At 43.6% G+C, this 24,338-nt stretch overlaps 1 protein-coding gene across 2 annotated transcripts in view; it reads left to right on the top strand.

The window, feature by feature from the left end:
* RAD23B (RAD23 homolog B, nucleotide excision repair protein) overlaps positions 1 to 12,912 on the top strand; it is a 64,895-nt gene extending 51,983 nt beyond the window's left edge. Inside the window, exons 8-10 of one of the 2 annotated variants that reach the window (XM_030567913.1) lie at positions 2,086 to 2,213; positions 3,530 to 3,718; positions 11,577 to 12,912. In XM_030567913.1, coding sequence (XP_030423773.1) covers positions 2,086 to 2,213; positions 3,530 to 3,718; positions 11,577 to 11,690 — 431 coding nt within the window. In that variant the 3' untranslated portion in view covers positions 11,691 to 12,912. The remainder of the gene's footprint in view (positions 1 to 2,085; positions 2,214 to 3,529; positions 3,719 to 11,576) is intronic. The other variant, XM_030567914.1, reaches the window with a different exon arrangement.
* The last annotated feature ends 11,426 nt before the right edge of the window (positions 12,913 to 24,338 follow it).

Below are 24,338 nucleotides of genomic sequence, written 5' to 3'. Positions count from 1 at the left end.
GTGATCTGTGAGAGCCTCCCCTCTCTTGCACCTACAACAGTGGTACATGGAAAATCAATGTTGACAAAATAAAATGGTATATTTCCTTTTTTTAATATAGTAAATGTCTTCTCAGCGCAACTCAATTTTCAATCTTCATCACAGTGTTTTTCTTTTTATTGTCCCCTCTCCACCTGTTCTGCATACGTACTTGATCCTCGGTTGCTTTGCTTCTAATGATGTACCTTTCTAGCTCGTGACTCTAATTTGTCCTCCTGTGTAGTACCCGACCCTAATAGAAGCAGCTAAACTGGCTCCCCTATTTCTGGCTTCTCCAGGCCTCCAGCTATTTTCAAAGAGGCCTATAAAAGTAGCTGGAAACAAAGCCAGCACTACATGTCTACCCAGCTCTTAATCAGCTGCCATGAAATGCTCAGTGAGCCATCTCAGTTTGGGCTCTGCTGTACATAGACCAGTCTTTTGAGTAAGCCTTTGAGGGTGCATGGGAAGAGGACCTGTTCATGAATATCATTTTACCTCCTTCAGATATACTACCTCACAGCAGCAGAAAGCTTTGGAGTTTTCTGCAAGGGACCCACCAGTCCGGCTACTAAGTTCAGAGGACTCAAACTTGCCTTAACATAAGCATTTAACAAGTACCTATCATGTTCATTAAATGCAAAGTTACACTGTCAAATATAAAGCTTCAAACATTGCTTTTCAAAGGAGCCCCTGTAGTTTCTTCTGCATAGTTTTGAAAAGTTTGAGCTGTTGTGTGGAGACATTTAAGGGAGTGCACATGCATCATCGGGAAGGTGGCAAAAGGAGTAACACTTGGAATTGGCACTCCCAAAATTAAATCTAGTGTGAGGAGGTGGAGAGTGTCAGTAAGCGTGTCAGCTCATTGCTATTGCTAGTCCTTCATACTTCAGTGAATGCTAAAAATAAATTAAATTGTCTGCTACATTTTTGACATTGTAATGACAAGTTTTGCTTTAAGTTCTGCCTTTTTTGTGTGTACCAGAATAAAACTACACCCATGCTGCATATATATTTGCTGCTGCTTTGCATTTTTATCTTTCAGATGTGGATATTTGGGAGGGAGTTATATGGTTCACAGACACCAATTTTTTGACCTCCTCTAGGTTTAGCAGAAACATCTGTTTTTCCAGTATGTTGAATCATCCTGCTCTTTATCTAAAAAGCAAAATAAAATGTTGTATGCTTGTTAAAATTAATTCCGCTATGAATTACACAGAATGGAAAACCACCCTTGGAATTTTATGTTCTTCTCTTTAAAAGGTTAGATGTTAGCCTTTATTTGAAGTGATATATTTTCATTACTGTTCATGAGTGGTTGGAAAGTAACAGTTCAATGTGTGAAGGGGTGGAGAAGCCTCTTAAAAGACTTTGTACCAGTAAATGATGGTCCCAAAGAGGCTGAACATTTTATCTGCTTTTACTTGATCTCAGCAATTCATCTGCAGTGGTCTTCAGATTAGCTCTCCAGTCACCATCTTATTGGAGTCTGAGACACCCCGCTTTTAAAGCCACAAGATCCTTTGAACTTATATATTTTGCTTTATCCCTTTGTATTACATTTTAGGTTTTAAACTGTAACACTGTGAAATGTTAGTCCCCAACATGGCACCACCTTAGGCCTTAAGAGACCAAAGTCTGCTTTTATTTTTTTTTTAAACTCATTTTCTAAATTCTTACGCAGTGTTGCTTGACATTCTCTTAAACTGAAGTTTTCTGTACAGAGCCACAGAACAGGAGCCGTGTGGTTATTGGTGAGGCAAGCTTTGCTACCGTTTCACTGGTGCACCTCCTCCCTAAGAGAGGATCCACTTCTATGGGTGAGACAGGTCCTGCTGCCAGGTCCACTCCTTTGTCTGAGCTTGTCTGTAATAAGGCCATTGTGAATATTGTACACTTCAAAGACTTGAGTCACCTTGAAAGGAATTTCACATTACCCTCCAGTTGTGAAACTTCAGCTAATCCAGCTTTTTTTCCTTCTAATATATATTGTTGGTCTCATTTACAGAAGCCACTGTAGTAACTTCTTTGCTTTTTTTCTTAAATGTATAACTGTTTATATTGCAGGACATCCACTTGAATTTTTACGAAATCAACCTCAGTTCCAGCAGATGAGACAAATTATTCAGCAGAATCCTAATCTGCTGCCAGCATTGCTACAGCAGATAGGACGGGAAAACCCCCAGCTACTGCAGGTGACTTAAGCACCATGGGATATCGTGTCTAGATCAGGCAAGGGCGCTTTAATCTATCAATACTAGCAATGTGCCCTCTTATTTTTGTGGTGTGTGAAACAATTTTATGACTGGAAAGTACTAGGATGGAGGCTTTCCTTCTGCACCTTGCCCAATTTGGCCACAAACCAAAGTACTAGATACTGTCTCAGAGTTCATAGAATCATAGAAGACTAGAGTTGGAAGAGACTTCAGGAGGTCATCTAGTCCAACCCCCTGCTCAAAGCAGGACCAACACCAACTGAATCATCCCAGCCAGGGCTTTGTCAAGCTGGACCTTAAAGACCTCTAAGGATGGAGATTCCACCATCTCCCTAGGTAACCCATTCACCACCCTTCTAGTGAAATAGTGTTTCCTAATATCCAACCTAGTCCTCCCTCACTGCAACTTGAGACCATTGCTCCTTGTTCTGTCATCTGCCACCACTGAGAACAGCCGAGCTCCATCCTCTTTAGAACGCCCTTCAGGTAGTTGAAGGCTACTATCAAATCCCCCCTCACTCTTCTCTTCTGCAGACTAAACAGTCCCAGTTCCCTCAGCCTCTCCTCGTAAGTCATGTGCCCCAGCCCCTGATCATTTTTGCTGCCCTCCGCTGGACTGTCTTCAATTTGTCCCTATCCTTTCTGTAGTGGGGGGGCCCAAAACTGGATGCAGTACTAGAGATGTGGCCTCACCAGCGCTGAATAGAGGGAATAATCACTTCCCTCTATCTGCTGGCAATGCTCCTACTAATGCAGCTCAAGATGCTGAGTCACTGTCCTTAAATTCTTAAGATATGCTTGCAAATTCTCCTAGTTTTCATTTTCTTCACCACCTCTCAAATTATAAGTGTGGTGAGTGGGGTAGGAAGGAAGAAATCAAACTTTTTCAGAGAAGGGGAGCTATTGAGACTCAACTGAATTAGGATCATATGTTAGAAATAGACAGTAGGTATTCCTATAATCGTATCTGTGACGAGTCAAGCTTCCTCAGTAGCTGTCTTTCTGGCCAGTGAGAATAATGGAGAAACAGCCTTAGTTCCTGCACAGAATGCCTGACAGCTTATTTCCTTTCTACGGGATGCAGAGTTTGTAAGGGAGTAAGGAGGTAGCTGCAGCATGACTCTGGTAACGATAATGGCGTCTCTTCTCAGTCAGAACCTGCCAAACATTATTCTCAAAATTAACCAGGCTTCTATAATATTTCTCTAGACCACAAAGTTCAGTGCAACTAGAAACTTTTAGTTGCCGGTTGGCAGGACTGAACACGCTTTATTTCAGTGTATTGTTTCCTTTTGTTCTCCCATGCACCACAGCAAATCAGCCAACATCAGGAGCATTTTATTCAGATGTTAAATGAGCCAGTTCAAGAGTCTGGTGGCCAAGGAGGAGGTGGCGGTGGTGGCAGTGGAGGAGTAGCAGAAGCTGGAAGTGGTCAGATGAACTACATTCAAGTAACACCTCAGGAGAAAGAAGCTATAGAGAGGGTAAGCCACTTTTTTGGGTTTAAAATACTTTACATGCTCTTGCTATCTTTTTTTTTTTTTTTCTTTCTCCCAAGATTAGGCATTGTGCAGGTGAAAACCTGCACTGAAGCTGTATGTGAAGTTGATATCTTACTTCTGTGAATCATCTTAATTTTCCAGTGTAAGATTTACAAGCTGTTGTAGTCTTGGCCTGGTGGAAATCATGTCTTTGCTGTAAGGCCATTGCTTCCCAACCTTTTCTGGAACCTGCCTTTTTAGAAGAGAAGCTTAAAAGGCCGTGCAGTTGCAATCACAACACTGCAGTTTGAAGTGGCCAAGGGTCCACTGTGCACATGCATAACTGAATGAGAAGAATAGAGCCCTATTCAGGAAGAGGATAAAACGAGTTCTTTGAATGATAGCTCATGTCGATTCCGATTAAGTGTGCACATGTCATGTGCACAGTTGTCGGAAAGGTTTTTCCCCTAGCAGCACCCATCGGGTCGGCTGTGGAGTCCCCTGGAGTGGTGCCTCCATAGTACTCTGTATAGACCCTGCTGACCCGGCACCTCCTCAGTTCCTTCTTACTGCCAGTGACAGTCGTTGGAACTGTGGTGTCTTGCTCAGCAGGCTTGCACCTGTCCCTAGCTCTGTTTACTTAGTGTTTGTTTTCCTTAGTTGGTTATCAGAGTAGTGTTAATAGTTCACTGTCGGAAGTCTGGGGGTTCTCCTTCAGCCCGACCGTGCTCTCACTGGGGACTCAGGGCATGCTTATGTTCCAGGGGTTCAAACCCTTCAAGTCCTGCAATAAGCCTATGCCAACGGGCGACCCTCATAACGATTGCTTGAAGTGTCTCGGGGAAATATATCAGACGGATAAGTGCAGGATTTGCAGAGAGTTTCGCCCAAGAAAGAAGGAGCAGGACTTTAGGTTGAAGCAGCCCCTCATGGAGGCAGCACTCAGACTGCAACCAGCCTTGGCATGGCAGGATCCAGCACTGAGTGCATCGGTGCATAGTGCCCTGTCAGCGGTGGAGATGGCACCGTGGAAGGACTGAAGAGACCCGCCTCACCGCCACTGTCCAGTGTGGAAACAGTCAGAGATGACTTGGCGTTGGTCCCATTACCCAGGTCAGAAGTGGCATCGGAGACAAGAAAGGACTGGTTCCCTGACTTTGGGACCCAACCCATTGGAACCGGCCAGTGGGGTGCATCCCAGGGAGGAGCCCCCAGTGCCAACAACTTTGGAACCAGCACCATCGAATTCAGTCCTGCAAGAGGGATCGTTGAGTCTGGTGCAATTGGACTCACCGTGTCATGTGGTGGAGGAGTTACAACTGCCTTCCACCCCAGATACATGTGAGACCGCGAGAGACGTCATAGACATGAGGGCACTGCAGTCCCTGGCCCTTCGCACCAAGCCCCCAATGCCACAGCATGCGACACTGTCCCAAGAAAACCTTCAATGCTCCACCCCCTCAGCACCACCAGGGACAAGGTACCATTTGGAATCCCAGCACTGCTCAGAGTCCTAATCCCCAAGGCAAAGCGGGGGAGGGGAGGGGGGGGAAGAGTGTCTCTGACCCATTCTATACCTGTAAGGACTCAACAAATTCATGGTGAAGTTGAAGTTCCATATTGTCTCCCTGAGCACGATTACCTCTTCCCTGGATCCAGGAGACCAGTATGCTGCCCTCAACATGAAAGACATGTACTTTCACATAGCCATTTGCCCCATGCACAGGTGATTTCTAAGGTTTGTCATCAACCACAAACACTGTCAGTTCATGGTCCTCCCATTTGATCTGTTGCCAGCCCCCTGAGTTTTCACCAACTGCATGACAGTCATAGCAGCCTTCTCAAGAGACAGGTGCAGGTATACCTCTTCCTTGAGTGGCTGCTCGGGCGCACTAGGGAGCAGGTGGAATCTCAGGCCTGGTTCATCAGATCCGCTTTCGAGAGACTGGGTCTCCTCTGCGTGAACAAGTCAGTCTTGTGTCTGACCCAGAGAATAGAGTTCATCAGAGCAGTGCTAGACTTGATGCAGGCAAGAGCATTTCTGCTGGAGACACGATTTCAAGCCATGTCAAACATCGTTCAAAGCCTCAGGCAATTCCTGACCACTACTGCAAGGGGTTGCCTACATCTCCTTGGCCACATGATAGCCTTCACTTAGGTGGTCTGGCATGCCAGGCTGAGGCTCAGACCCCTGCAAGCATGGCGTGCGTCGGCCTATTGCCTGGGACACGACAACCTGGTCTTAGTAGTGATGGTACCAGAGCACATACTCGAGTCCCTCCAGTGGTGGCTTGACCCTCAGATGTTGTGCAAAGGAGTCCCCATCCACAGCCCTCCTTGTCCCTGGTAATGGATGTGTCGGCTCTGGGTTGGGGCACGCATTTGGGAGATCTACAAATGCAGGGCCTATGGTCTCGGGACTATCTCTCTCTTCATATCTACATCAATGACCTCAGGGCGGTACACCTAGCATGCCGAACTTTTTGCGCCTGGCTGCAAGGCCAGTGCATGGCAATGAGAATGAACAAACACCACTGCCATGTTTTACATGAACAAACAGGGTGGAACCCATTCCTTCTCCCCATATCGAGAAGTCCTCAGGTTCTGAGAGTTCTGCATAGGACGCTTCCAGGTGAACGGAGTGGGCTGTCTCCCAGGGGCTCAGAATGACCTGGCATACCGTCTCAGCAGATTGTTCCACAATCACAAATGGTCCGTCCATCCGGAAGTCATGCACGCCATCTTCCAAAGATGGGGGTTTCCCTAGGTCAACCTGTTTTCCACCTGCAGCAACAGGAAGTGCCTGATGTTCTGCTCCTTCCAGAATCACAGCGCGGGGTTGGTCACGGATGCGTTTCTGCTATCCAGGGGAGGCTGCCTGTTGTATGGCTTTTCCCCATTCCCTCTGCACATGGTACTTCTCAAGGTCCGCAGGGACCTTGAGGGGAGGTAATCCTGGTGGCCCTGGTATGGCCTCGACAACACGGATACATCACGTTCTTGGAACTATCAGTGGACACCCCTATTGTGTTGCCACTTGACCCCAACCTAATCACTCAAGACCATAGTCGCTTACTCCATCCAGACCTCAGGTCTCTCCATCTCATAGCTTGGAAGCTTCAGGGTTAAACCCCATGGAACTTCTATGCTTAGAACTGGTAACAGAGGTCCTGGTTGGCAGCAGGAAATCATCCACTTATCTAGCTAAGTGGAAAAGGTCCACTTGCTGGTGTGCCCAGCATCACATCCCTCCAATCCAGGGGCCTGTACCACTCATCCTAGAGTACCTCCTACACCTAAAACAACAAGGCCTGGCAGCGTCGTCCATTAAGGTACACCTCGCTGCTGTTTCAGCCTTCCACCCAGGAGTATCTGGACACTCCATATTTGCGAACCCAATGGTGAGATGTTTTCTAAAGGGCCTGGAATGCCTCCATCCGCAGATTAGATGGCCAGTTCCTGTGTGGGACCTGAATTTGGTCTTCTCCTATGTAATGGGGCCCTCGTTTGAACTGATGGCAACTTGCTTCCTCCTCTGTCCTACAAGGTAGCTTTTCTGATCGCCATTACCTCAGCCCAAAGGGTGTCTGAGTTGAATGCCCTCACCTCTGACCTACCTTAAACGGACTTCCACTAAGCCGTTCAGAAAGTCAAACCAGCTATTCATAGTCATGGCATCTGCATGTACTATCAGTTAGCCAAAATCCCAGCTCCCGCACTTAGGGCACACTCTACAAGGGCACAGGCCTCATCGTCGGCATTCCTGGCCCAAGTCCCAATCCAAGAAATCTGCAGGACAGCGACTTGGTCCTCGGTGCATATGTTCACCTCTGATTATGCCATCGTCTAGCATGCTACAGATGACGCAGCATTAGGCAGAGCAGCGTTTCAATCAGCAATTCCATAACTCGGACCCCACCGCCTAGGTAAGGCTTGGGAGTCACCTAATTGGAATTGATATGAGTAATCACTTGAAGAAAGAACTGTTACTCACCTTCTCGTAACTGTTGTTCTCCAAGATGTGTTGCTCATACCCATTCCAAACCCACCCACCTTCCCCCGTCAGAGTAGCCATCAAGAAGGAACTGAGGGGGTCATATGTAGAGCATTACAGCAGCACCACTCCAGGGGGCTCAACAGATGACCTGATGGGTGCTGTTAGGGGAAAAAACTTTCCATCAACTGTGTGTGCAGCATGTGCACACCTAATTGGAACGGATAGGAGCAACACATCTCAAAGAACAGTTACAAGAAGGTGAGTAGCCATTCTTTTTTGCAAAAGCTTCAGTTACCAATGCTGGAAGTATAATAGTTCTTTGATAATGTGCAGGGAGAGTGCTTTTTTTGTACCTTAAAATTGATTCCTAAAGTATTCAAACTGGCTCTGAATTTTCGTAGGAAGTAGACGAAAGTCACTGCTTAACCCAGTTATTTGACTGTTTGAATTTTTGCTCTGTAGGTTGCTAAAAATACTAGTAAACATCTAAATAAACTTGCAGATCTGCAAGGCCTGGAAATGTAATGCAGTGAATGCATTAAATTCCACTTGCTGCTCAGTAAAGGTGACAGATGTAGTAATTTGGAACAAAATGAAACTTGAACAGTTGTGACTAAAATTTGTAGACCAGCCTGCAGTTGCATTATTTTGCTAACTAGAAGCAGAGCTGTGGAATTTTGCAGTAGTCACTAGATTGGAGCATTAAAGTGTAAAATGCACAATAATTTTTACCTCTACCTATCAGCACTAAGGAAATAGTTGAATATCTACATCTGGATTTGTATATCAAGGGGGTGCTTCCATGCAGTTCTTTTAAAACAGTTTTTTTTCTATAAATAGTTGCAAAGCAATAATTCCTAGAGCTGTCAAGCGATTAAAAAAAATTAATAGAATACCATTTATTTAAATATTATTTTTGATGTTTTCTACATTTTCAAATATATTGATTGCAATTACAACACAGAATACAAAGTGTACAGTGCTCGCTTTATATTTTTTACTACAAATATTTGCATTGTAAACAAAAGAAATAGTATTTTTCAGTTCACCTACTACAAGTATTGTAGTGCAATCCCTTTATCATGAAAGTTGAACTTACAAATCATCATACCATATCAGAGTTGGAAGGGACCTCAGGAGGTCATCTAGTCCAACCCCCTGCTCAAAGCAGGACCAATTCCCAACTAAATCATCTCAGCCAGGGCTTCGTCAATCCTGACCTTAAAAACCTCTAAGGAAGGAGATTCCACCACCTCCCTAGGTAACCCATTCCAGTGCTGCACCTTCCTCCTAGTGAAAGTTTTTTTCCTAATCTCAAACCTAACCCCCTCCACCCCCACTGCAATTTAAGGCCGTTACTCCTTGTTCTGTCATCTCTTATCACTGAGAACAGTCTAGATCCATCCTCTTTGGATCCCTATTTCAGGTAGTTGAAATCTACCCCTCACTCTTCTCTTCTGCAGACTTAACAATCCCAGTTCCCTCAGCCTCTCCTCATAAGGCATGTGCTCCAGCCCCCTAATCATTTTTGTTGCTCTCTGCTGGACTCTCTCCAGTTTTTCCACATCCTTCTTGTAGTGTGGGGCCCAAAACTGGACAGAGTACTCCAGATGAGGCTCACCAATACTGAACAGAAGGGAATAATCATGTCCCTTGATCTGTTGGTGATGCCCCTACTTATACAACCCAAAATGTCATTAGCCTTCTTGGCAACAAGAGCACACTGTTGACTTATACCCAGCTTCTCATCCACTGTAACCCTTTGGTCCTTTTCTGTAGAACTGCTGCCTAGCCACCCAGTCCCTAGTCTGTAGCAGTGCATGGGATTCTTCCGTCCTAAATGCAGGACTCTGCACTTGTTCTTGTTGAACCTCATCAGATTTCTTTTGGCCCAATCCTCCAATTTGTCTAGGTTCCTTTGTATCCTATCACTACTCTCTAGTGTGTCTACCACTCCTCCCAGTTTAGTGTCATCTACAGACTTGCTGAGGGTGCAGTCCATGCCATCCTCCAGATCATTAATGAAGATATTGAACAAAATTGGTCCGAGGACTGACCCTTGGAGCACTCTGCTTGATACCGGCTGCCAACTGGACATGGAGCCATTGATCACTACCCATTGAGCCCAACGATCTAGCCAGCTTTCTATCTACCTTATAGTCCAATAATACATAATTATTGTACAATACTAGAATTTTGTACAATAAAACCTGCATTCAAAAATAAAACAATGTATAGCTTTAGAGCCTACAAGTCCTTGCTCAGACAAATTTGTTTGTGTTTGCAGAAGATAATGCTACCTGCTTCTTGTTTTCAATGTCACTTGAAAGTGAGAACAGGTGTTTGCATGGCACTGTTGTAGCCAACGTCACAAGATATTTACATGGCAAATGCGCAAAGATTCGTATGTCCGTTGATGCGTCAACCACTATTCCAGAGGACATGCGTCCATGCTGCTAACGTGTTCTGCTCGATAACGATCCAAAGCAGTGTGGACCGGTGCATGTTCATTTTTATCTGAGTCAGATGCCACCAGCAGAAGGTTAATTTTCTTTTTTGGTGGTTTGGATTCTGTAGATTCTACATCAGTGTGTTGCTCTTTTAAGACTATTGAAATCTGCTCCACGCCTCATCCCTTTCAGATTTTGGAAGACACTTCAGATTCTTAAATTTTGGGTCAAGTGCTGTAGCTCTCTTTAAAAATTTCGTATTGGTATCTTCTTTGCATTTGGTCAGATTTGCAGTGAAAGTGTTCTTAAAATGAACAACTTGCTGGGTCATCATTCGAGACGGCTATAACATGAAATATATAGCAGAATGTGGGTAAAATGGAGCAGGAGATATACAATTCTCCCCCAAGGAGTTAAGTTACAAACGTAATTAACACATTTTTTAAATGGGCATCATCAGCATGGAAGCATGTCCTCTGGAATGGTGGTTGAAGCATTTTTAATTCATTTTTATGCAGCAAAGGATTAACTCTAGAATAGCTTCAAAACCTCATAAAGAGTGTAACATTTTTCTCCTGTCAGATGCTCAGCACACTCCAGAGCTCAAATGCCTTATGTGGTGTTACCGCTGACATGGGCTCCATAGAGGTACACTATGATAAGTCTCCCGATTTAATTAGGAATTGATATCCTTCCCTGGTTAAGAGCACCCAGTGTCTCAGACTAAGTGCTGGTCTGGTATTAATTTAGAATATGTGCAGAAAATCTTGTGACAGAAAACACAAATTTCTTAACCTGACTGACTTATAGCTAGCTAAAATGAAGACCTAAACAGAAGTGTAAAGTGAATAAATCCAGCACTCAGTCTTGTCGATCCAAACCTAATCAAGTAGTCAGAGGTTAATGGTCTTCACAGCAGCCATTACATTTGCCTGCTCGCTCAGTTAAAATCACTCTTTTTGCTATAGTCAGGTTCCCCAGTGTCCTTGCATTCTAGACCCTATTTGCTACAATCTATACTTATTGCTAAAGGCACTGAACTATCATACTATTCATATTTCAGATGTGCTTTGTGTTGAATGAATTTTAGCTACAGCAGTGCAGCATTCAGTTGCTATTTCCTGGTGCCTGTTTTATAACTTATTACAGCAGCGAAAGCATAGTGATGTGACTTAATGTACTCAGTCAGACTGACATAACCACTTTTTAAATGAGAACTTAATTTGAGGTTACTACAAGAAATCAATTCAATTCAAAATCTCTAGTAAATAAGGGATGGGAAGAGAAGCCTAACTGTGGTCACAACGTTAATTTGAACAAATGACTTAAATGGTGAAATCCTAATATAGTAAACATTCAAGGAGTTTTAATATACTTAAATGTAGTGGTTTCTAAATGCATCTCTCTTCTTTAGTTAAAGGCATTAGGATTTCCTGAAGGACTTGTGATACAAGCATATTTTGCTTGCGAGAAGAATGAAAACTTGGCTGCCAACTTTCTTCTACAACAGAACTTTGATGAAGATTGAAAGGGAGAGACTTTTTTATCTCACGCTTCACACCAGTGCATTACACTAACTTTGTTCACTGGATTGTTTGGGGGTATTTGGGCTCATATCCACAATACTTGGTGTATGGTATGGGGGGAGGGAGAAGAAAACATAGGAAACAAAGCAAGGATAAATAAAGCATGTCTGCTTTAAATTGGCAGACGCAGCAAATCACAGTGTAAAATACTACACAACCAAAAATCAGCTTCTGCAGGTATTTAGTTCCTTCTATAAATTGTAGGTTAACTTTTTTTCTAGGTTTTCACTTTTACTGTACTAGTTCCAGAAACTTAGTGTAATGCCCTGCTTCATGTTTCTTTTTACTTAACATTGGTATTGGAAAATAGCTTTTGCTACCTAGAATCTACAATCTGTATTTCATGGCAACACTGGATAATGGCTTTGTGAAATCTAAAAGAATTGAGCAACTGTAAACATACATGCCAAAATATAGGGGGTTATTTTGCTGCTTCAGATGTATTAAATTTAGTGCAAGAAGCCCATGATTTCATGTTAAATGCTGGATTTAAGAAAAAATGCCTTCAAATGAAAACTCATTACTGTTATGTTAAAATTTGTTGATCATTGAATTAGACTCCCTTCTAACATGATCTGAGAAGCTATACACATACAGGCAAACTTATTTTCCTGTTTACGTCTTTTCTTTTTGGGGAAAAAATGATAGATATCTAATTACTGTTTACTTCAATGTTACGTTGCAGTAAAGGTTTTAAAAACAACCGTTGCATGTTTGGTTTTGATGTATCCCTTTTTGTGAATTGAGCACTTTTTGGTCAGCAAAAAAAAAAAAAAAAAAATGCAAACTTCACTTCTCTCCATCGTAGTGAAATATTTATTTATTAACAAGTCAGATTCCACTGTACTTCCTGTTTTATTAAAGTTGTTTCACCAGTACAGCTGGAAGTATTTCAAAACCAGGTATCTAATGTTGTAATACCTTTTTGTTTTCTTTTTTTCATCTTCTGTGACAACGTAGGACCACTCTAAAGCTATTGACGTTGTATTGCTCTTGAAAGGATTGTAATGTTCCAGGTACTTCTCTTCAGGAAGGACATTATGTCTATAAATGGCTGTGTGGGGGAATTCAGAACCTGAGAATTAGGCGAACAATCAAGTTATTGCATCCCAAAACATTATGCACACCTACTTTTCCTTCTATTAAAAGTAAGCTCCAATTGTAGAGTTCTGAGTCTTATTTCTTGGTGCCTCGTCAGTTATTTTGAGTGCTGAGTGGCTAATTCATTGAGCTTCCTTAAGTACATTTTGGCTTGGCAGAGACAACTTTAACTCTGCTGCAGTGCTGAGGAGGAAAATTAATTTTACTTTCTCCAAAAATCTCTTGTACAACACTTCTTGAACATGGGGTGAAAATAAGTCATCACTTTTTGGGCATAAAGCAATTATATTTTAACTCTCTAAACTCTGTGTTTAACCTTTGAGCTCTTCATCCTTGTTCATCTCTATTTTTAATGGTACAGTTCTGACCGGAGGAGGGATTGGGTATGGAATGGGTAGTCAGTGTGCTGACTGATCTCATTGTTCACCGTCTACAATGAGTCATGGACTTTGGAAAGGGAATGAGATGGGGGAGAGTAAAACAAACACATAGCTCCCAGCCTGAGATTTTATCTTTGCATTGACTAGTTACACTGTACTAAACCTTTCAGTGCCTAGAATAATAAGCTTCGTGGTGCCTGAGGTTTAACTCAACAGAGTGCTCTGCTGTAGCCTTCAATCATGTTGAAGGTCTTCAGTTTTCTGATGTGTTTCTTATTCATTCAGCTTTCATTGCAACCCCTTAGTGTCTTTCATAATACCCGTGAGTGCTAACACTGCAGCAATGTGGCAGGGCTATCATGGGCAGCTGTATAGACCTGTAAATAGTTCCTGAATGAACTTTAACCTTTGCAAATTTACAAAATTTAACTTCAGGACTTAGAAAACGAAACAAATAAAAATAAAAAACTTCAGTACACTTCAGATAATTTAAGTATAAGCACCACAAGCAGGGTTTCATAAAACATTAGTCAAGCTTGGCCCCTTTTACCTGTAGAACATTATCATCTTGAAAATAAACGTCACTGCTAGATCTAGTCAATATAGACTGGTCATACTATGCATCTGAACTAGTGCTGGAAAAATGAGTAAAATTTCTTCTGTGGATGCAGGCTGAGACAAATCCCAGCCACTCCTTAGCCACAGCTGGAAAGGCACATCTCGTATAAGTCAAGTTTTTAAGTAGGTAGCAATATGATGTAAACAAGTCACTCTCATATTATCTCCTGTTTGCCTTGAAGTAAAGGTCCTAGGGCCAGGAACTGTTTGTGGATAACTGCTGTTCTGCTTTTGCAGATTGATAGGTGTGCTGGACGTCTCCAATGAAAAAGGTTCACTCGGTCTCAGCTCTGCTAGTTATGGTTAAAGATGTCCCTAGTCCTCTCTGCTTCCCCTTTCAAATGGCAGGGGTGGCTATTCTTGTCCCAATCGCACATCCTCTCATGGACCTAACTGTAGCCAAAGAGTTAGAGCAGGGGTGGCCAAACTGTGGCTTGTGTGATGCCCGCCTCCCCTCCCCCCATTCTCTGCCCACTGAGGGTGGGTGGGGGCTAGGGGCTTTTGACATGACTGGTGCCTGCTGGGGGGAGGGAGGGCACAATGGAAAGGTTTTGGGGGGCCCCCACAGCTTGAGTGTCACCCTCAGCAGTCCCTCCCTGCAGCTCCCCGGTCTTAGCTCTGCAAGGAGAGGTAGTGGCAAACAGTTGAGAGCTGCAGGGCAGGGCCTCTGCTTTAGCTCCTTGGGGAGAGGCAGCAGCAAAAGCAGCAGCTCCTTCTCCAGCTCCCAGCTGTTTGCTGTTGCCTCCCCCCAGGGCACAGCTCACCAGTTGCAGCAGCTGCTGTGTGGGGAGGGCGCCTTGCAGCACCAAGTGACCAAGCTGGGCCAGCAAACCCTGGCAAAAATTGGGGAGGATGTGACCCCATGTGTCCCTCTCACACTGCCTCTGGTTTCTACCCAGCAGGGAGGAGGGCACTGGGGCTTCAGCTCTGCGGGACAGGAGGTGCCTGTCAGGTGCACCGTGCTTCTCAAACTTTGGAAGTTTGTTGACTCAGAGTCAGTAAGCTTGGCCACCCCTGGTTTAGAGTGACCTGGTCTCCCCCTTCCCCTTTTGGGGGCTTAGGTAAGCAAGTGTGGAGCCAATGTCACTCCTGAAGCTTAGTCAGATGGTGTGACTAAGTTTTGAAATGAAATCATCCCTTTGGAAAACGAAAAGTTGGATTGTTATGAAACAAAATAATGGGAAATGCCTTTGCATTTATCCAAACAACTATTTTTTTCATTGGGCCATGTCATAATCCCTGAGAGGACATCTGTACAACTGGTTACTGAACTAAGCTGCTACAACCGTGGTCAGGCTCTGTTGCTAATACTTGAAGACTGTAAATAGACAAATAAGAGGACTTGCAAAGGGGAAGAGTGGTTACTGAAGGTGGATTGCAGAGATGCTGGAATACTGAGTGCAAAAAAAAAAAAGAAAAAAAGGTGAGGGGTCCCATTCCAATCACCCTATTGATGCCCATTTTGCAAGATGCGTGGAAGTGGCCAGTTGAAGAAAAGTTTGAATGAGTAGTAAGATGCTACCTTCGTAATCGCTGTGAGTTTAGTGCTGTTAGCTAGTTTCTGATTTGTCCAGTTATTGTGCTACATGCATACGAATCTTTTCTTATTACTAGGTCGGTCAGGAATAGGAATGTTCAGTCTGACAAGAACCTTGAGCTTGTACTAGAGATAAAATATTAGGCTCGCTCTGAATAGCTTCCCCCTCCTCTGAAATAAGAAATGAACATTGGTTGGGCAAGAGATTAAAACATGAGTAATAAGCAATTTAATGCTGCTTTTAACTCAAAATGCACTTTAGTAAAACTGGTATCTGGAAAATCTATTGTTCACAAATTTTGTTAGGATCAATCTCCATGCAGATCACTCAATCTTGAGTGGTTTTAGTTGCCAGTTTAATAAATAGTACCATCTAAAGTCATGTTATTGCTGTTCATCCCTATCCCTCTGCATTCTCCCTGACACACTTTCAGTACAGAATAACAATCTCATGTTGTTGCTAGGAAATCCAGCAAGTGGTGATGTTCAGGGCCTTGTGTTTCCTGCACTGCCGCCTGTGCAGCAATGCTTAGAAGAAGTAGACCATAAAAAGCTTCAGGCCTCTAACTTAAAGGTAATGTGTGAGCAAATCCTCAGTGCCCTCGTGCGGGAGCGTCTTTGGAATTCCTGTTGTCTGAGATAGCAAGGATCTCAGACATGATACGTGAGGGATAGTCATGTATCAAGTAAGTCTTTCCGCCAAACGGTGAGGTGATTTGTTGTGGCCTCCTGGCTGATGGATTCATTGCTGTTTGTTCATTCAGTTGAGTTTTAAAGCCCGCAGCCTTGGATTAGAAAACTGGTGAGTTAATCTATAGTTCATACATATGAGAATTTTTAGAACTAGTCATCGCTTTTCAAGTTCAGGTGGTTGTTTTTGTGTTGTTTTCTTCAATAAAAAACTTTGAATGGAAATCCCCTGAAAACTTTTTTTTGTTCCCCCGTGTTTCTACGTACTGCAGTATGCAGTGCCACCTGCTGCCAGGGCAGCTAGAGTTACTGCTCCCCTGGGCTGTCATTAGAGAGCTTCAGCTCATGAAGCCATGAGAACAGTGTTCTGGGGAGCTATTTCAGAGCACGTGCTCACTGCTCCTGCTTTTCTAGACCCAGCCGGAAGTAGGAATGCTGCAAAGGTTGAATTATTCTAATTGTCTTTTCTATTGTGTGATCATTTGAAAATGAACGCTAAAGGGGTGGGGGGGTTGTTCTTAGGCTGGGATTGGGTGTTTGGTAAGACGAGTACTCAGTCTGGAGGGTTGAGGAGTGGAGGGGGAAGTTGGATGGGAGTGATATTCAGAATCTGTTGGATGGCAGAGGTTTCTGAGTTGAGGGGGTTGGTTCTGAGCGGTAAAGAGATTAAGTAGGAAGAGAGGCCTGGGATATTAATGATATGAAGGGAAGGGTCTCTGAGGAGTTAGAGGTTTGGGGGGGCTTACGGGGCCTGAGGAGTTGCTAAGTCACCCAAGGGACAGGTCAGTTTAGCAAGCTTGAATACAGGGGCGAATGGAGTCAACTAATGAATGAGAGTGTGGGTGAAATGTGGTATCTGTGTGAGGAAAGATGGCAAGGAGAGAACAGTAAAGGGGTCACAGAAGGATAAAAACCATATGTTACCATATACAGACACATTCTTTGGAAGTCTACTCAATATAATTCCGCTTGGGCTGCTTGTCTCCCAGCGTGACCCTGCTTGGAGAAAAGGAAGCTGACAGGTAAAACTCGTTGTGTGAATGTAGTGGTCAGACATTTTTTAACTTGCTGCACTTCCATCCACACACGTCTTTTTAGCTGTTTTTTTGGCTTCTTTACAATTCCCCCCTTTCCTATTTGAGCTGATTGGAGAGGTAGAACCTGGCTAAACAGCACATTTCATGGTCATGCTATTGATTGTTTTGTTTGTATCTGTGGCTAATTTAATTAAGTTTCCCCCTTGACAATTCACAGGGTCATGGGTACTATCAAGGGGCTGATCAGGTGGAGTTCATTTCGACAGTTCATTCTGTCGGGATTATGGGATACTGGCAAATCTTTAATTCATGACCTGCTGGCACTTGTCTTAAATTCTAAATAATTGTAATCTTCAGAACAGTGCTAAGGAAATTACTGGAAGTACTTAATCTCAGAAGAGCAGCAGGGTTAAGATAGGAAGTTATCAAAATGCATGAAATGAAGTGCAAAGTAAGCTAATTTTTGCAATCCCTGTATACGACATGACTCAGTGCTCAATGAGGGCACAGAAAGCTGCAGTATGCAAGTTTTTTTCCCTATGCCACATGTTTCCAGTGGCCCAAGTAACATGAGAGTTCTCACACGTTGGAAGAATTGTGACCCAAAATAGGAATTTAAGCATGAAGGGATTGCAATATATAGAGAGAAGACTGGCTATTATGTGTACCTGTTTAACTTAAACATGCCTCATTCCATAGAATAGTGGGCCAAGATTGCTGTTCAAAATCAAATTAGCTGATTGGCATTCCCAAAACAGTCTTCCTTTGCAGCGGGCCAGTGTCGTGACTTCATTACTGCATTGCGTCCTATAGACTTGGAGAGTGCAAGTTACTATTTCCAAACTGCTAGAACTGAGGAGGATGACGTGACTACAATACAAATAAAACCCCACATGGGATTTCCTGGGAGACAGCCTGGAACTGGGAATGCAGCGTTTGACATCTGAGTGAAAGAGATTATTTCATTTCCAGGTTGAGCAAAGGAAATATGAATGTGATTCAACAGATCTGAACAGGCTAAATATTACTGCAATTCTAATTAACTTCCATTCACATGAGAAGTGGTGATAAGTGACGTTCGCACGGCTTGATTTTTGGAATATATTTGTCACTATGTTGTTATAGGCAGAGCTGGTAGCATCGCCCATATAGTTGTTTGCCTCACACTTCCCTTTATGAGATTCTTGTTTTCAGTGGCTTATAACTTTGCAGATTTAAACATTAGCCTTTGGCTGAATATTTGAGGAAATTTTCTGCTAAAAGAGTTTGGCCATTTCAGAAAGAGATTAGGGAAAAATCCACTTCTCCAAGTTAATTTTTTTAATAACCATTTTGCTGAGAGGCTCTTGCACATCCACGGTTTTGAACAACGGCTTGACAAATGTGGGGGGTAGGGATCACCCTGGTGGCTGGAATATGACTTTTGCCGTTCCCTTGAACAACTGCCTGAGTTTGGCCAAGTTATAAGCCTCTGAAAATCTCTACACATGCCCACAAGAGAGCTGGGTAGCTACATTTGCTGAGGATTCCATCTGCTCTGACCATGCACCCTCCTCTCACGGGTCTGACAAAACTGCACATGCACCATCCCCGACAAAGCATGCGCCAGTTGCTCTAGGCCATAACCTTTTTGACAGAAGTTTGGGTTTTTGACTAACATTGTTCATTAAATGTGTCTGCTTTCCAAGAAAAATTGCCTGAAAACATTTCAATTCAGATACTCTCATGTCTCATGCTCTCCTCTCCTCCAGTGGCCAGGGTCCCCCTAGCTAGATTTTATTTCCAGGATACTCTGTAGCCATGGGTCTCTCCCGTGATACACTCCCTCCCCTCAGGAAGAGAGGAGGCCAGGGTGCATCATGGGACATGTAGTACAACCAGGGAGCTCGGCTATTGAGCAGACTGGGATCAAGAGGCACCTATACTACAAGTCCTCTGAAGCACTGCAGCAACATTTCTGAATCAAAATATTTCCATGTTTTGTTTTTTTGCTGAAAAGTCAAAATGTTCAGGGGGAAATAAGGAATTCTGACCAGCTCTACTTGTAACAGTGACGCTGTTAAGTCTAGAGACTAAAGCAATCTTTGACTGCTTCCCTCCTTCAACACAATCTGCCCCCATGCACCTCCTTTCCCTAGTTCCTTATGGCCTGACTTTGAGATGCTGATCTCCTACAGCTCTCGCTGCCTTCACTCAGAAATGCAGGTGCTTCACACCTTTGAAAGCAGGCCACTAACCCATAACTCGGGAGAGAGTGTATGGATATTATGGATACTTTAGGGTTGTTAGCAGGCAGAAAGCCAAAGTCTGTCCTCAACCAGATGAGAAGTGTGATTGTTGTTTGGTAACGTTCTATAACATTTAACTAACGTGTCCTGTCCCTTTAAACATATGTTGAATTGCATTCTTTTCAACACTATTAAAGCACTTGGCAATTAATCTTTGTTAAATGGAAAATGACAGTATGGAAAGGAATTTAATTTGGAAGCTTCTAAGAGAGTTATTAAAGAAACAAAACATTAACTGACAATCTCCTATTAATTAAGAACAGCCTGGGAAAAAAATCCAAATGTTGGACCCAAACGCAAAGGCAAAAGAAACTATAAACAGCAATTAAACAGTGAAACATGCCTCTCCAATATGTCTCAGTTCAAAGCACCTCACTCATTTTAGTCCCAAAATTACCTACCACCCACACAAATGGGGGGTCCATGCTAAATTGCATTAACAGATAGCTACCAAAGCATTGGCTCCTTTCCTAGCTCTTATAGCGCTTTTCATCAGCCAGTCTCAAAGGCCCAGATGCTCAAAGGTACTTACTATTGAAATCAGTGGCAGTTCTTGAGGATCTGGGCCCAAGCACTTTACAAAGAAGATTGGTGTATTATCTCTGTTTAACAGATTCTGGGGAAATGGGCAGGGGCAAGAAATGACTTGCTCAAGGTCACTCAGCGAGCCAGTTGCAGAAGCAGGGTTTGAACCTAGATCTTTGAAGGCCTGATACTGCTTTTCCACTTACGTAATTGCTGTAAAAAGAACAGGAGTACTTGTGGCACCTTAGAGACTAATAAATTTATTTGAGCATAAGCTTTTGTGGGCTAAAACCTACTTCATCGGCTGCATGCAGTGGAAAATACAGTAGGAAGATATATATACACACTCAGAGAGAACATGAAAGAGTGAGTGTTGACATACTAACTATAATGAGAGTAATTAATTAAGGTGGGCTATTATCAGCAAGAGAAAAAAAAAACTTTAGTAGTGATAATTAGGATGGCCCATTTCCAACAATTGCTGTAGTTGCTCCATGGATGTAATATGCTCATGAATGAGAGGAGAGGTTCCATGAATGAGGTGCTCATGAGACAATCTCTTGGTTAGGTTGTACCCTAAGAAAAAGTCTGAGATGTGTAAAAATAAATTGTTGATTTCTATCAGTTTACCTTATTAGCTCATTTCAAAATACTTTTCTGTGCTATAGTAATGGACCCAAACACTACTGCTTACTCTAATATTAGGACAGTGTCCCTGACCATTAGTTTAGGATGCTATTGGGTTTACTTAATGTTCTAGCAAGAAACACCCCCTCCTCTCCTGCGGGAATACTTGATATAGTAATAATTCATTTACAAGGGCTTGATTGTGCCCTTGTGTGTCACAGTTCTAATTCTTTCCCAGTGCTGCTCCTGGGACAGCTGTGCTGGCCCCCGCTCAGACTCAGGCTGGAGCTTTATGGCTCAGTCTCTTTCTAAAAGAATAAGGGGGAGATTTTCAAAGGCACTAACACAGTTAAGGGGCACAGCTCACATTGCTTTCAATGGGAATTGGACACCTACCTGCCATTTATGCCTTTGCAATTCACCCCAAAGCATGTCTAATCCTGAGTCGCTGGAGCTGGGGTCCGTCACACATCCCTGCGTAGGGATATCAAGAATATTCAGAGTTGTTCTTACTTCATTTATTTTTTATTCTTTGTAATACCATAGTTCCTAGTCATGGACCAGCAATCGATTGTGCTAGGCACTGCACAAACCCAGGACAATAAGCCAGTCTCTGCCCTCACAACCTAAGCAATGATAACAATGGTTATGGAAAGGGCGTAGTTAGAGAGTTATTGGAGCTCAGGCAGATTTCCTACAACTGGCTACTGTGTGGTTCTTACACCGTCCTCTGAAGCATCTGGTAGTGACAAATGCTGCAGACAGGATACTGGAGTAGACCTGGTAGCCTCTTTCTCACTGAATTGATAAGATTCAAGTATTAGCTGAAATAAAGTGTCAAGGTGTAGAAATAGCTGGGTGCTATGATTTAAAAACAAACATAACTCACCAACCCTCTAACTGAGAACTGAATCTATTTCCACCTCTTACTGTTTGTTAGTATTTCAAATAATTAACTGATCCCCACAAGCTGACCTGCTCAGACCTCTCTTTCTGCCAGGTAGGCACTAATGAGGCATGCTGTATTTGGCAATGTGTACCTGAGAGAGAGCTCCCAGCCTGCCATCCAAATATTTTAAAAGCTTTACATTTTAAATGTATTCTTGTAAAGTGTTTGCTAAAGTGATCCAGTGCCTTCCAAGAGAAAGCATGGAAAGACCTGGGCAGTGTAATTAAATTTTTCATTTTTGTAGATCTCACATTCACTTTTCCGGAGCCTTTTCTTAGCAGACTATAAAATCTCTGTTACATCTGTTCCAATATTCTTCACAGTGGAATGCTGGATGCTGCAAGCGTTCCAGACACTCTTGATTTTTTCCAGATTCTCCTCAGAACATGGGAAAAATAAACAGAAAGGCAAAAAGACTTTGGAGAGTCCACTGCTCAGGGTGCACTTAGCTTCCTGCTTAGTGCAAACACTTCAGACAGTGGAGCCAGCTTCTCATTTACATGATGATCCCTTTACCCCACTGTGGCATGTAAAGAGTCCTGATACTGTCCATGTTTAAGGCACCTTTATGTTTTCTGAGTGATGTAAAGGGGCCTTAGTGTAAATGAGTCTCAGAGTGGATCATTTATGTATGTATGGAGCCACAGATTTTCCATTGAAAGAGCCTGGCTTAACCCTCCACTGGTGTAAATGGACATAACTCCACTGATTTCATACCAGCTGCGGCTCTAGCTCTGAAACCTTCACTTGAATTTTGTGGCATCAGATCAGCACGGAGAATTAAAACATAAAGCATCTACTTGGGTAAATACAAGGCATTATAGGCCTGATTTTAAAAATTAGGTATGCACATTATGTGACTAATTTTCACATGGAATTACAGTGATTGCCTGTGCAAATAGGAGTAATTATACATGCAAATAGACCAGTTAAATATGTACGTGGTCATTTATCTCTGCAGTTAGTTGCTTTGTGTGTGTAATTATGATAACTGCATGTTCAAATTAGGGCCTTGATCCTACCAACGTGTTACCAACATGTGCTTAACTTTGTGCATGTGAGTAGGCCTACTGACTTCAAAGGGGTTACTCACCTATGCAACATTAAGCAGGAGCCTGTTTGCTGGATTGGAGTCGTAGCCTGTAATTGCAGGTGCCTACTTTAAAAAAAACAAAACAGGCCTTAATTCACTAGAAATGACCTGCATGTTCCAAGTTTAAAATTGCATCATCTGCTAATAAACAGCCTTTTTTTTTTCAGTTTATAATAGACTTTCGTATGGGGCATTTCCTGGGGGTTAAGGAATGGTTGGAGTTAATAGTTTTTGGCTGCATCTTCAGGACAATGTGTCCTTCCAGACAGTCATAAGTCATAGATATTTGAGCTGGAAAAGACATTTAGTTCATCCAGGCTATCTTTCTGCTAGTGTAGGATTGTTCTCTACAGTATGTTGCCTAGCACTTTGTATAGTCTCCGTTTAAAAGTCCCAAGTAATTTAATTGCTTCTTCAAGGGCTTGCCCATGTTCCTTCCAAAGCAGGTGTGTGCTCCCCCCTGACACTGCCGCTGGAAAGTTTTCCCCTCAGTGGTATCCGTTGGTTCAGCTTCGGTGCCCCCTGGAGCAGCATGCTCATAGTGCTGGCATAAAGGTTTCCAATGACCTGCTGCCCCCTTCTTATCGCCTGTGATGGTCGCTAGAACATCAGCTCATCCTTGTGTTTTCTGCAAGTGCTCCTCTCAATGGACTTTGATTCTTTAATTGTACATCGTTATCTTCATTTGTAGTAGTGAAGTTTTAGTTAAATTACTTAGATTAGTGACCCCCCCTCAACAGAGTTAGTCTCTCCTGGCACCAGGACATGCCTCAGTCTGTGGGCTTTAAGCCCTGTGCGTCGTGCCACAAGCCTATGCCTGTCAGCGACCCCCATTCCAGCTCCTTTTAGTGCCTGGGGGAAGCTCACATGCAGGAGCACTGCAAACTCTGCGAGACTTCAGGCCCTGCACCAAAAAAACAAGGACACCAGGCTTAGATTCCTCCTCGTGGAGCAGCTCTTCGCCCTCCCTCAGAGCCTAGTCCCTCTGACTTGGCACCGAGTACTTCAGCCTAGATAAGAAGCAACCTGGCTTCTCTTAGGGAGAGTCAATGCCATTCCACATCTCCAGCGCTGAAAAAAGATGCTTCTTCAGCATCTCGGGACTCATGTCATCGTCCATCATCCCCCTTGCCAAAGAAAATCACTCTGGCGAGGGACTCTCGGCACTGCTGTCCATCACCGGTGCCGAGAAAGAAGCAGAAGACAATGAATGGGGGCAATCCCCAACTCCGAGGTCTGTGAGGTAGAGATGCTAGCAGAGTGGGGCCACTCTCAGACCCCTGCAACTTGTCCAGTGCCATTGACTTTGGCCCTGGCCACCGTTAAGTCTGGAACCAATGGACCCTGTGCCACACTGCAGCCATTGGCGCTCTGCTACCCCGGCAATACCTTCTATATCAAAGGTGCTTGAGGCCACAAGAGATGTACTCTCTCTCCCAGTACCACCATCCCCCACTGTATGGGAGATGTCAGTGGTGGCAAAAGCTCCCATGCACCGAGGCCCCAGGAGTTGTCTAAAGGAAAACTGTCCATGAAAGCACAGCCCCAGTCTCCTCTCTCCCAGCACCATTCGATGGCACCTGTTGGCACCACTCCACTCTGGTCATCTGGAAGGGAATCCTTGGGGAAAGACTCAGAGGTAAGCCATACATCTCCTGCAAGAGCCCTCACCGACACTCCAGCTGACACCATCTGATGGCAGACCTAGGCTATGCATCCTGCCTGCAGTTTGGCCATTATGGAAT

The sequence above is a fragment of the Gopherus evgoodei genome, chromosome 6 (genome assembly GCF_007399415.2).
Source record: "Gopherus evgoodei ecotype Sinaloan lineage chromosome 6, rGopEvg1_v1.p, whole genome shotgun sequence".
NCBI classification, from domain to species: Eukaryota; Metazoa; Chordata; order Testudines; family Testudinidae; genus Gopherus; species Gopherus evgoodei.
Note: the sequence above shows the minus strand (reverse complement) of the source record. Positions and strands in the feature narration are given on the sequence as shown.